The 12,933-nt window shown below is 41.5% G+C and overlaps 1 protein-coding gene across 6 annotated transcripts in view; it reads right to left on the bottom strand.

The window, feature by feature from the left end:
• Window positions 1-12,220, bottom strand: part of LOC135089301 (calcitonin gene-related peptide type 1 receptor-like) — a 236,893-nt gene extending 224,673 nt beyond the window's left edge. For 2 of the 6 annotated variants that reach the window (XR_010261445.1, XR_010261446.1), the window contains exon 1: window positions 10,914-12,208. Coding sequence is in view for 4 of the 6 variants with exons in the window: in XM_063984803.1 (XP_063840873.1) it covers window positions 10,914-10,932 (19 nt within the window). In the remaining 2 variants the exon portion in view is untranslated. Of the gene's footprint in view, window positions 1-10,913 lie in introns of all 6 variants that reach the window. The other 4 variants (XM_063984804.1, XM_063984806.1, XM_063984803.1 and 1 more) reach the window with 3 other exon arrangements.
• Between the last annotated feature and the right edge of the window lie 713 nt (window positions 12,221-12,933).

Here is a 12,933-nt window from a genome sequence, read left to right as displayed (position 1 = left end):
GAGAGAGAGAGAGAGAGAGAGAGAGAGAGAGAGAGAGAGAGAGAGAGAGAGAGAGAGAGAAGATGAAGAATTGGTGATGAGGAAGAAGAGGTAATAGGGGAGGAGAGGAAGTTGTAAATTACACCATATGAGAGAGAGAGAGAGAGAGAGAGAGAGAGAGAGAGAGAGAGAGAGAGAGAGAGAGAGAGAGAGAGAGAGAGAGAGAGAGAGAATAACCAACGTATCTTACCTGTCTAATTAACTCGAACTGCTATATTACAGGTGAGAGAGAGAGAGAGAGAGAGAGAGAGAGAGAGAGAGAGAGAGAGAGAGAGAGAGAGAGAGAGAGAGAGAGGAGGGGGGGAACTTCACAAACTGTCTGACTTTCTCATTAGCCTGTCACAAGTGGGAAAGGTGAAAGTTTGGTGACACTTTGTTACGGTTTGACCCTTAGTGACGCAGAAGGGAAGACAGGAGTGTGTGTGTGTGTGTGTGTGTGTGTGTGTGTGTGTGTGTGTGTGTGTGTGTGTGTGTGTGTGTGTGTGTGTGTGTGTGTGTGTATGTGTGTGTGTGTTTGACTTTGGATGTGCCTGAAAAGTCCTTCCACTAGAGAGAGAGAGAGAGAGAGAGAGAGAGAGAGAGAGAGAGAGAGAGAGAGAGAGAGAGAGAGAGAGAGAGAGGGGGGGCGGTTGAAATAAATGCATAAATGAAAACAAAAGCAAAAAAATACAAAAAAAAATATCTATAAATAAAACTAAAGAATGAAAATGTTGAGAAAGAAAAGGAAGAGGAAAACATGAAGAAAATTGAAGGCAGGATAAATAGGGAGAGAGAAACAGGAAATAAACGATAGATAGAAAGGGGAAATGTGTACTCGAAAGAGAGAGAGAGAGAGAGAGAGAGAGAGAGAGAGAGAGAGAGAGAGAGAGAGAGAGAGAGAGAGAGAGAGAGAGAGAGAGATGAAAATTAACATGACATTTTTACTTCCATTTTTTTATTCCTCATACACCTGCGCTCTCTCTCTCTCTCTCTCTCTCTCTCTCTCTCTCTCTCTCTCTCTCTCTCTCTCTCTCTCTCTCTCTCTCTCTCTCTCTCTCTCTCAGTACAACACGTTCCCCTTAAGTTGGTGGAAGCTTGGCAATGAGTTGACTGTGGGGAATTTGTTTGCTGGGCTGACTGACGGACACACACAGAGAGAGAGAGAGAGAGAGAGAGAGAGAGAGAGAGAGAGAGAGAGAGAGAGAGAGAGAGAGAGAGAGAGAGAGAGAGAGAGAGAGAGTTGAAAATTATAATAAAAGGTGTAAATAGGAATGATATTGACGGAAAATTATGAGAGAGAGAGAGAGAGAGAGAGAGAGAGAGAGAGAGAGAGAGAGAGAGAGAGAGAGAGAGTCACGTTTCTTGAGAGTGAGTTTGGAGTCAGTTGAGAGAGAAAGAGTTTGCATGTATTTCGTTCCTAAGTGCTCTCTCTCTCTCTCTCTCTCTCTCTCTCTCTCTCTCTCTCTCTCTCTCTCTCTCTCTCTCTCTCTCTCTCTCTCTCTCTCTCTCTCTCTCTCTCAGGGAACAAACACTATGACAAAAGGGAATGCATAATTTATTTTCCTTATTTTTTGTAAGTTTTCCTGGGTAAGGTTTAAAGATGAGAGAGGAGGAAGAGGAGGAGGAAGAGAAGGAGGAGGAAGAGGAGGAAGAGAAAGAGGGACAAGTGCAATCGAACGTTTAAATCTGTGTTAAGAGAGAGAGAGAGAGAGAGAGAGAGAGAGAGAGAGAGAGAGAGAGAGAGAGAGAGAGAGAGAGAGAGAGAGAGAGCACATTTACTCCCAAAAGCAGAACAAAAAAATAATAATGATTAAATTTTTTCCACGTGTCTGTTGGCATCCTCTCTCTCTCTCTCTCTCTCTCTCTCTCTCTCTCTCTCTCTCTCTCTCTCTCTCTCTCTCCCTCCGGTAAGTTGTAAGAAGTGAATATCCCTTTTGACACACACACACACACACACACACACACACACACACACACACACACACACACACACACACACACACACACACACACACACACACACACACACACACACACACACACACACACACTTTCAAATCCCAATTATTTCACGCATACTCACTTTTATTTGTTACCGCAATGTTTCCATTGTTTCCCTTCTACATTTTATAATCATTTCCTTTGTCTTGGTTTCCTCGTCTTTATTTCCATCCTCGCCTTGATTTATGCTCCCCCACTCAGAGCACGTTCCCTTCCTTGTTAAAGTTCTCTCAAGTATCAAAGACTCCTAGGACGACTCTCTCACAAAGGGACTGTATTCTTAAACGACTCGGCGTCTTGGCTTCACAAATTTCAGTGGAGTGGAAATTATCGGGATTTTTAAAGGGATTCGTGATGCAAGTGATGGTGTAGCGGGAAGTGTTCGTATGCTGCCGGTGAAAGAAATGTAGTGGAAATTACTGAGATTTTTAGTGGTTTTGTGGTTGAAATGAAAGTTTTGCAAGTACATTCGTGTCTGTCATTGATAAAAACCACGAATGTAGAAGTTACTGAGAATTTTAAAGGTTTCATGTTTTTAATTATAGTTTAACAAGAAATTACTGAGATTTTTTATGTTTTCGTGGTTGAAATGAAAGTTTTGCAAGTACATTCGTGTCTGTCATTGAGAAAAAACACGAATGTAGAAGAAGTTACTGAGAATTTTAAAGGTTTCATGTTTTTAATTATAGTTTAACAAGAAATTACTGAGATTTTTTTTATGTTTTCGTGGTTGAAATGAAAGTTTTGCAAGTACATTCGTGTCTGTCATTGAGAAAAACACGAATGTAGAAGAAATCACTGAGATTTTCATAGGTTTTATGTTTTTAATAATAGTTTACTGAGATTTTTAGAGGTTTCATGGTTCCAATGACGGTTAAGCAAGTAAATCTGCGTCTCTCAATGAGCAGAACGTTAATGTAGAAATAATCACCGATATTTTCAAGATTTCATGGTTCAAGTCATAATTTGACAGAAAACATATGCTTGTAATGAGAAAGCACCGATGTTGTAAAAATTATTGAGATTTTTAATGGTTTCATGCTTCCAATGAGAGTTTTACATTAATCCCGTATCTGCCAGTGACAAAAAAAAAAAAAAAACGGTATAGTGTAATTTACGAAGATTTTTAAAAGGTTTCATAGTTCCAGTGATAACTTAGCAGGGATTCCATACTATTAGTGAAACACCCACGGAAACCCGACCAGTAACCTTTATGGCCTGAAAATACTCCTGCTGAGAGCCCAAGGTGTTTTAGATTATGAGGCGAGAATTACAAGGGATAAGAATTCGCCTTGGGTTCTTTTGCTGTTTGATCAGACGTACGAGTACCTTCACTGTCAGGTATTGGGCTTCGCTAAGTGAGGGCAGACTGTGATATCTTTCTGTTCCTCGTTGCTTTGTTGTAAATGACTGTAGCGTGGAATTTGAGAAGCGCCGCATTGTGGAGGCGTCTGTACTACTACTAATAAATGATGTGTAGGAGAGCAGGGGAGAAAGAGAACAAGGGCTTAGGACGGAGAGAAAAGGAAAGAAACAGGCAGAGCACAAAATAATAAGGAAAGAAGGAAAGGAAGAAAGAAATAGATCAGGAACGAAAGAGAGAAAGAAAGAAATAATAAAATGAAAGAAAACGAAAAAAAAGATCAAGTGAAGGAAAATAAAAAAAATATAACAAGCAAGACACAAAACAGCCAGAGAATAAAAAAGAAGACGAAGAAAGAAAGGAAGAATAAGAAGCAAGAAAAGCAAACATACCATAATAAAACACCCGCAGACAAACACAGGTCACTTTAACACAGCAAAACGCAACACACCAGAAAATACCTTACTCTTCACTACAGCTGCCTCCTTCACACGAACACACGGAGCCCTGAGACACGCACTCCCTAACAAGCGCCTCCCTGTGTTGCAAGTGCTGTGTCTACGCGGGAACACAGGTGGGCAAGTATTTAATAACACCCAAACCTTGAGAACCCTGACATCCGTTTTTCTTTGCCTCGATACACGGGCATAGTTGTAGTTAATGTTCTTAAGGTTGTAGTTAAGGTCTTTGGTGCGTGTATTTTGATCATGTATTTACGCCTTCAGGACTTCAAGACGTCATATCTAGTTAGGTTAGGTTAGGTTAAGTTAGGTTGAGTTAGGTTAGGTTAAGTTAGGTTAGGTTAGGTTAGGTTAGGTTAAGTTAGGTTAGGTTAGGTTAGGTTAGGTTAGGTTAAGTTAGGTTAGGTTAGGTTAAGTTAGGTTAGGTTAAGTTAAGTTAGGTTAGGTTAGGTTAAGTTAGGTTAAGTTAGGTTAGGTTAAGTTAGGTTAGGTTAGGTTAAGTTAGGTTAAGTTAAATTATCTCATTCACTCTTGGCTTTAGGGTTTCCTATCTTGGTGTTATAAGGGGGATGAAAGATGTAATTTTTTGACGTCCTTGAAAATATAATTGTAAAGGGTTCGTGAAAAGGGATGATCTTACTGTTACTGACGATTACAGACCTTCATGTAATCATCAGCTTTTAGTTACAGTCGAGGTGAGAAGTACAGTAACATGCCACGTTTTTATGCAGTGCAGTGTCCCGCCCTAATCTTGTATAGTCGAGGTGAAAAGTTTAGTAACATAGCACTCGTATTCAGAAAAGTTTGTCCTCTCTCTCTCTCTCTCTCTCTCTCTCTCTCTCTCTCTCTCTCTCTCTCTCTCTCTCTCTCTCTCTCTCTCTCTCTCTCTCTCTCTCTCTCTCTCTCTCTCTCTCTCTCTCTCTCTCTCTCTCTCTCTCTCTCTCTGTTCCTTCAATACATAATCACATATACAACAAAGTTAAGATGGCTAGACTTTCTCTTTGTTTTCCCTCAGTAAGTGCCGTGATGTGAGGGTCCATCGAGTGCCAGGGTTTGTACGGAGACTCACCAGAGGAGTTAAGAGTGAGTGAGAGAGCTGAAGGTATTGGAAATGTGGCGTGCTAACAGACTCCTGACGTGGCCGCATCTTAACGTATTCTGCGTATATTGAACGTTTTTGGATCTTACGTCCTCTTAGACAAAAAAAAAAAATCTAGTCTTCTCTATTTTTTATCTTTAGGTCTTTAAGGGCGAACTGTGGCGGTTTTTTTTTTTAATCATGTTTATCGTGTTATTTTTGTCATATTTCACTTTTTATTATATGTTTATGCAAGTGAAAGGTGAATTGTAATGGCTATGTTTTTTTTTTTTTTTTACGTATATTAGTATTATTCCTTTATGTTTTACTGATTTTATTCATCTATATATTTAAGGAAGATGAGCGCTGTGACTTAGGACAACAAAAAGGCTGAAAAAAGGGTCAATTCAAGGCGCCAGTCCGTAAAGAGTAACCGAAAAAAACACTCACAATTATGAGAAAAACTGCGAGGGAAAATTACCAACCAAAATTATATAAACCAATGAACACAACAGCACTAAGCCTCGCAGTGTTTATAGGAAGTGTGAGCCACGCGCCTCGCCACGCTGGCTCTGCTCGTCTTGGCACCGACACAGGCGATAAGGGCCCGGGAAACAACCTCTCGCTGCCTCCGGGAACACATTGGCCCTGTGATGTAAGTTTCAGTGACGGACATTATAGTATTGATGGCGGCACCGCGCGGCCTTGGCAACAATACAGACACATTAATAAGGGATGCGAGAAACATCCTTTAGCGGCCATCTGTGAATATATTGAGTGTGATGTAACTTTCCTTGACATTATACTGACCGCGCAACTACGCAGATCCAGTGTCCTGTGTAGCCACGCAGGAAAGGTCACTAAGTTTCCTGTGTTCTCCTCTACTGAAGCATTTTCCTCCATTCTTAACCTTTAGTATTCTTGGAGCGCTGGCAGGGACCTTGTTTTTGAGGCTTTCTTAGGGTGAACTGACGAGTGAGGCGAGTGTGGCGTGAGGCTTGGCTAGAGGAATGGGCCTCACGTAATCTTCGGAAGGGTTACAGTGAGTGTGGGTTGGAGGGAAGATGTGTGTTCCTTAAGCTTTCATGAAGTTAAGGTGTGGAATGGACTGAATTAAGACACCTTAGCAACAAATCCATACATCACTGGCAATATTTACGAGAGAGAGAGAGAGAGAGAGAGAGAGAGAGAGAGAGAGAGAGAGAGAGAGAGAGAGAGAGAGAGAGAGAGAGAGAGAGAGAGAGAGAACTTTGCCTTCTTCTTAGTATAATGACAATAATTAAATGATTGAATTAACTACTTTAACACGTTACTTAAGCATTTCACTGTGAGAAGCAATAAATTCACTGCTGTTTTTTTTTCTTTTTCTTTTTTTTACGTTCATTTCTGACTCAGTGGCCTTGTTCCCCCTTCTGATTTTGTTCCCCTTAGCCGGTGCCCCTCCTACATGAAAAAAAAAATAAATAAAAAATAATAATAATGATAATAAAATAAGAAATATGTAAAAATATGTATGAATTCCTTATAAGTTCACACAACAATAAATAAGAGCATGAAAAGAATAGATTTTGCAATATTTCCAGTCTGTAAGGTTCGGAGGTGAGTGTGAACAAGTGGAAAATATCCCAAAGTGTGTGTGGCTGAGGAGAGACGTGTCAGGTAGCAGTGAAAGGGTTAAGTCCTCTGATTTACTGAGAATCTTACAACACCTGCTGTTTGAACTTTATCAATAGACCGTCAGCTGATGAGAGCACACCAGACTGACTGGGAGAAGCCAAACAGTGGGATTGAGGCAGGAGATTCATTCATTCACCACTACAGACAGTTTCCAGTCGTTATATAATCAATGATAGAATGGAGTAAATGAGGATATGATTGTAGTAAATGACTAAGCAAACATTTTCTATCCTTTAATCATGAAAAGTACCATAAAAAATTTTTGATGAAACACCTTAATAGCGTCAAAATAAAGATATAATTGTTGTAATTGACTAAGCAAACATTTCTTTCCTTTAATCGTGGAAAGTACCATAGTAAACGTTATGAAACACCTTAATGGCATCGAAAATAAAGACATGATTGTAGTAAATGACTAGAGAAACACTTTTTAACGCCTTCACCACGAAAAACACCTTAATAAACTTAGTAAATGAGTAACTGAAGATGCTTTATAAGTGCCTGAACATGAAAAATATGACGGTAAGCTCAATCAAATCCCTTAATGGTATCTAAAGTAAGATGAACCTAATAGAATTGCAGTAAATAAATAACTAAAGATGGATTTTGACTCCCTAACCTTGAAAAATTTAATAGCAAACTTCATAAAAAAAAAAACTTAATTGTATCGAGAATAAATTAACATAATATACCTAACTAATAAATGAGTTAACTAAAGATAGGTTTCGACTCCCTGACCATGAAAAATATGATAGCAAACTTAATAAAAAAAATAAATAAAAAATGGTTTCGAGAGAATAAATGAACGTAGTATGCGTAACTAATAAATTAATTAACTAACGATCCATTTTAAATCCCTGACCTTGAAAAATACCATACGGGAACCTAAAACTCCTTCATTGGATTCAGAATAAGAGAGAAATTATGTGACAGTGAATTGATATCTGACCACCATTCCATCTCCCTCTCCCTCTCTCTCCGTTAGTAGCGATGTAGAGCTGTGTGTTTGTGTGTGTGTGTGTGTGTGAGAGTGGCGCCCCAGCCTTAGCCCTGCCTCAAGGGTCCACGAGGGTGAGCAGGGTGATAAAAAGCTGGTCCCCACATGCCACAGCAAACAAGACACGTGTGGGTGGTGATAACGCGTTCTAAACCTGACACTTAACACACACACACACACACACACACACACACACCTAAACTTAAACTTCCGAGTCGTGTTCAGGGTTTACTTTGTGTGTGTGTGTGTGTGTGTGTGTGTGTGTGTGTGTGTGTGTGTGTGTGTGTGTGTGTTTGGTTATCGTTGCAAATGTGTTTTTTTTTTTTCGTTATTTATTATTTTAGTGTTATTCTTATCATGTTAGTTGTTCTTTTCTTTCTTTAATTATTGCTCTTCTCTTTCATTATGTTCATTTTACACTATAACTTTACTTTTTTTCTGTTTTTTTTATTATTTTTTTTTATTTCACCCTTGCTGTTATTTTAATTCTCTCCCCTTCTCTCTTTATTTTTTTCCTCTTTATTTTCCCCTCCCACTACACAACGACCACACCCAACTCAACATTTCTCTCTTTAATTTCCCTTTTACTCTCTTCTTTCCTTATTTATTTCCTGTATTTTATTTATTTTCACTACTATGTCCTTTATTTGTATTACTATTTCTGTCCTGTAATAGTCTGTATGCTGCTTCTTTTCTTCTTCCTTTCCTTTTTCTCTTTTTTGTTATCTCTTATCTCTATATTTTCAAAAGACGAACTAAATCTTACACTCTTCTTAAATTTCTCTCCTTCCTTCTTTCCTTTATCTGTTTATTTCTATTTCCTCTTATATTTCTCTTTCCATTACTTATGTTTCTCTATTTCCTCTTATATCTGCCTTTTCTTCTCATTTCCAGCATCTATTTCTTCCTATTTCCTCTTACACCTCTTTATCCTCTCTCCTCCTCTTCCCCTACTTTATCACACAGACACACGATCTGCCTTATTTACTCTTCCTTCAGTCTTCCTCTCTTCCTTCTTCCTCCTCCTAAAGCCTTTGATTCTTAGATTTAATTCCTTCCTTTCCAAACTTCTCAGAGTGAAGGGAAGGAAGGTGGACACGTAGGGGGGGGAGGTGAAGGGTGATAGGGGGAGAGGAGGTGGAAGAAGTAGATAACAGGTTGAAAGGAAGAGGTGAAGGGAAAGAATTGGTAAGAAAATGGGGGATAGAAGATAAAGAAAAGAAGATGGAATGGAAGAAAGTTAATAAGAGGGAAATAGCGGAAAAGGAGACGTGGACGCGAAGAAGGAAAAAGAGTTGAAAAGAGAACTGAGAGAAAATACAAATAGGAAGGAGGATGAAAGAACAGAGGAAAGGAAAAATATAAAGACGGAAAGGGCAAAGGGAGAGAGAAGGCGGAAAAAGAAGGATTAAGGAGCGAAATGGAATAGGGCGTAGGGAGGGAGGGAGTGAAAGGGGAGGAGGGGAAGGAGAATTCTCGGTTCAATTAAAAGTTTGAGGTAAAGGAGGAGGCGGCTCAGTGATTGTGGCTGTGACGGGGACATAGACGAGGCGAGGCGACGTGACAAGGAGAGACACATTGTAAAGCGGTGGTGGTGGTGGTGGTGGTGGTGGTGATGGTGATGGTGGTGGTGATGGTGGTGGTGCTGAGCCTATTACTACTACTATTTCTGCTTTTTGTGTTGAGGCCAAGGGAGAAAAATGTGAAGGGAAAAAAGGGTCGTTGAAGGTTCGAGTCCCTAAAGAGAACAGGCCCTACTACTACTACTACTACTACTACTACTACTACTACTACTACTACTGATGAGGATGGTAGGCTTCCCATATTTTCTTATGCTTTTATGATACTACTACTACTACTACTACTTATAAAACACGCGTACCTATTTCTGCCTATCATCTCTTTCCTTGAATTTGTCTAATCGTCTTTTAAATTTCCTAATTGACTCTATTCTTAATTAATTTTGTACTATGTGAGATTAAAAGAACCGGATTAGAAGTGATTACCTTCTTTCAAGCAGTTACTGATAGAGAGAGAGAGAGAGAGAGAGAGAGAGAGAGAGAGAGAGAGAGAGAGAGAGAGAGAGAGAGAGAGAGTCAGATATATCAGTTTATGTTGATGTGTCATTTTTTTTAATGTAAATTTTCGCTATTAATGTGTCTCTGTTTGTGTGTGTGTGTGTGTGTGTGTGTGTGTGTGTGTGTGTGTGTGTGTGTGTGTGTGTGTGTGCTTGAAATTTTTGTGGCATACTCTTATCATTTTATATATTTACTTATCTCTCCATCTGGACATCTGCCACTCTTTCTCCCTCCCTGCTTGCTTCCCTCCCTCCCTCCCTCCCTCCCTCCCTCCCTCCCTGTCCATCCATCTGTTTGCCTGTATTTATGTGTATATTTCTCTATCTCTTTTCCTCCACTCTCTCTCTCTCTCTCTCTCTTTTAGTCGAAAATTACCACACATGATCACTGTTTACGTTTCCTCTATCAAAATACATTTCTCCCATTCATTATTCACTGCAAATATTTCACACACAAGTTTCCTTCGAGCTAATGGTGCTGTTTTGTAGCTGTCTTCCTGCTGGCAGTTATCGAGCGAAGGTGGTGGATGGGGAGAGAGCCTTGTTCTATTTCTGTCTCGTTCTTCCACGCGTAGTTGACTAGTAGTAGTAGTAAATAGATTGGCAGGTGCGTTCATTATAGGGCAACAAGTCTCCTGGCATCTTTACTCATGATTCTCTCTCTCTCTCTCTCTCTCTCTCTCTCTCTCTCTCTCTCTCTCTCTCTCTCTCTCTCTCTCTCTCTCTCTCTCTCTCTCATTCATTTATCAATACTTTTTCATGTCTAATATGTGGTTTTCTTGTTTTTTTTTACTTCTTTTTTTTTAATTCTCTTTTCTTTCCCACAGTGACTTCTTTCTTCACCATCTCTCTCTCTCTCTCTCTCTCTCTCTCTCTCTCTCTCTCTCTCTCTCTCTCTCTCTCTCTCTCTCTCTCTCTCCCTGTCTCTCTCTCTCACGTAGCAATGCCTGCCTAATTACAAGCATTCATTACACTCATTACTCAGCTGACATCCGTGAAAATATTGATGTCACGTGATCAGAAGCTCAATATTAATTTACATACAGATTTCTTCATCGCTGTCCTTCAATTCCCGAGTATCTGTGCATCATACCAGTGGCGAGTTGTATTTTATCTCTCGGCTCGTATTATTTTCCCGTTTTCTTTTGCTCTTTTAATGTCTTTTTTTTTCTAAGCTAAGGTAACATACGAGTAGGCCAGGTAAGCTGTCCTAAGCCAGGTAGGTACGCTAATTAACTCACCTGTTGCGTTGCCTTCCATCTCTCGTACAGGTGCGGCGGCGTATCCAGGTGCGTGGGGCGCGGCTTTCCCTCCACACCGCGAGGAATTTTGGAGGTGGAGGAGAACAGGGAGGATGAGGAAGAGGAGGAGGAAGGTGGGATCTTTTCTCCCTCACATACACTTTGAGCTTCTCTCCCTCCTCTCTCTCTCTCTCTGTCTCGCTCACTTTATCTCGCTCTCAATCTCTCGCTCCGTCCCTCTGCGGTGCGTGGCCACGTCTGCGTTGTTCTATTGCGGGCGGCGAGTTGCGTGCGTGTGCGTGTGCGTGTGTGCGTCCCTCGCCTCAGCGCCTGGCCCAGGTCATGAGGGGTCGTGAGGGCGCGGCGCCTCACCCAAACCACGCCGCCTCGCTTCTAAAACACCAAAACACAACTTAGGCCAACTTTTTGCAGCGTCTGTCGTGAAGTTTCTTAGTTCTGCGCTAAGTTCACCACGCCTGCAGGTCGCTGAGGGCGCGGACTGCTGTGCGGGTTGGGAGGTCGCGTGGTGGTGGTCAGTGCGGTGCTCACGTGTTCCCAGAGCGGGCTGGCGGCGGCACCCGTTAACTTGTTGCTGGCGGAGAGTGGCAGGTGTGGCCCTTCCTCTACGGTGCCTCGCGGGTGACTGAGAGAGAGAGAGAGAGTAGCGCACACCAGCCAGCCACCCGCCTCGCCTCGCCTCGCCTCGCTCACGACCCCGCCGCCCGCCTGGCATCGCATCCCCCACGCCCCAGTGCCGTCCAGTGCCACGCCGCCTCACGCCCGTCACCTGCCCTTTCACACGCCCTGTTCATCCACAAGTCTCGAGGAACGATGAGGAAGGGCAGGCAGCAGCAGACCTGTTGTACCTTGAGAGGTTGTTTGACTACTACTACTACTACTACTACTACTACTACTACTACTACTACAGCCACCACCACCATCACCACTGAACGCAAAGGAAACACAAACACCAGCACACCTTTTGGCCCTCACGAGGCTGTTTGCGATAAGCTACACTATCTACGCAATCAGAGCAGGAGACGGAAGGCAGTAAAGAGGATAGGATCTCGGTGACTCTCTGGTACGGTGCTTGCGCGGTCTTCCCGGTTCGATACTGGCTCGCGGTAATTTCTCGGTAACGGGAGGTAGCGCGCTTTCTCGTGACTGTCGGCCGCGCTATTTGATCCCATTGTGGTGACGTAACGCGGCTTTGTACTATTTCCGTGTCACAAAAGAAGGAATACTAAGGAAGAACAAGCAGCAGCAGCACATTTGTTGTTCCATGTGAGTTTCTCAGTGATAAAGGTAGATGTGTAGGATAGTAAAGGCGAAAGCTCCTCCCCTCCTCTATGATATTATTATTCTAGTTGTCTTTATTCTTTATTTATTCATTTTACTTTCATGATAATTTGTTGTATTTATTTTTTTGGGTCTATCTTTTCTTTATTTCCCATTTCTATATTTAACTTATTTCATTTATTTGCTTATTTATTCGTTTTTATGCCTGTGTCGCTAAGGACGCGTGTGCTCAAGTTCTCACAAACATCCTGAAGGAGGACGGGAAAAGGAAACGAAACACTGAGAAAGGCGCCCTTCGTGTACCTCCTCCTCCTCCTCCTCCTCCTCCTCCTCCTCCTCCTCCTCCTCCTCCTCCTCCTCCTCCTCCTCCTATCCCGCCAACCCCTCGTTATCCTCTCGCCTCCCTCAGGAATTCCCACATCCTGCAGGGGCGTCGCGGATCATGTTTGCGGAATGGAAGGAAGGAAGGAAGGAAAGGGAAGGAAAGGAAATAGAAAGGAAGAAGATACTTATAATTATTGTGTGTTTTTTTTTTTTTTTTTTGTAACAAGTACCTGGCATTATGTATTTTTTGGGTCCTTTATTTATTTATTTTTTTTATCTTTTTTTTTTTGTGTGTGTGTGAATTTCGACCACGTTTTTTTTTATTTATTTTTTTTATTTATATTTTTTTTTTTAAGGACCAGAATCAGAAGGAATTTTGTTGCGTCTCGAAACGAAC

This window comes from Scylla paramamosain, chromosome 32 (genome assembly GCF_035594125.1).
Source record: "Scylla paramamosain isolate STU-SP2022 chromosome 32, ASM3559412v1, whole genome shotgun sequence".
Classification (NCBI taxonomy): domain Eukaryota; kingdom Metazoa; phylum Arthropoda; class Malacostraca; order Decapoda; family Portunidae; genus Scylla; species Scylla paramamosain.
Note: the sequence above shows the minus strand (reverse complement) of the source record. Positions and strands in the feature narration are given on the sequence as shown.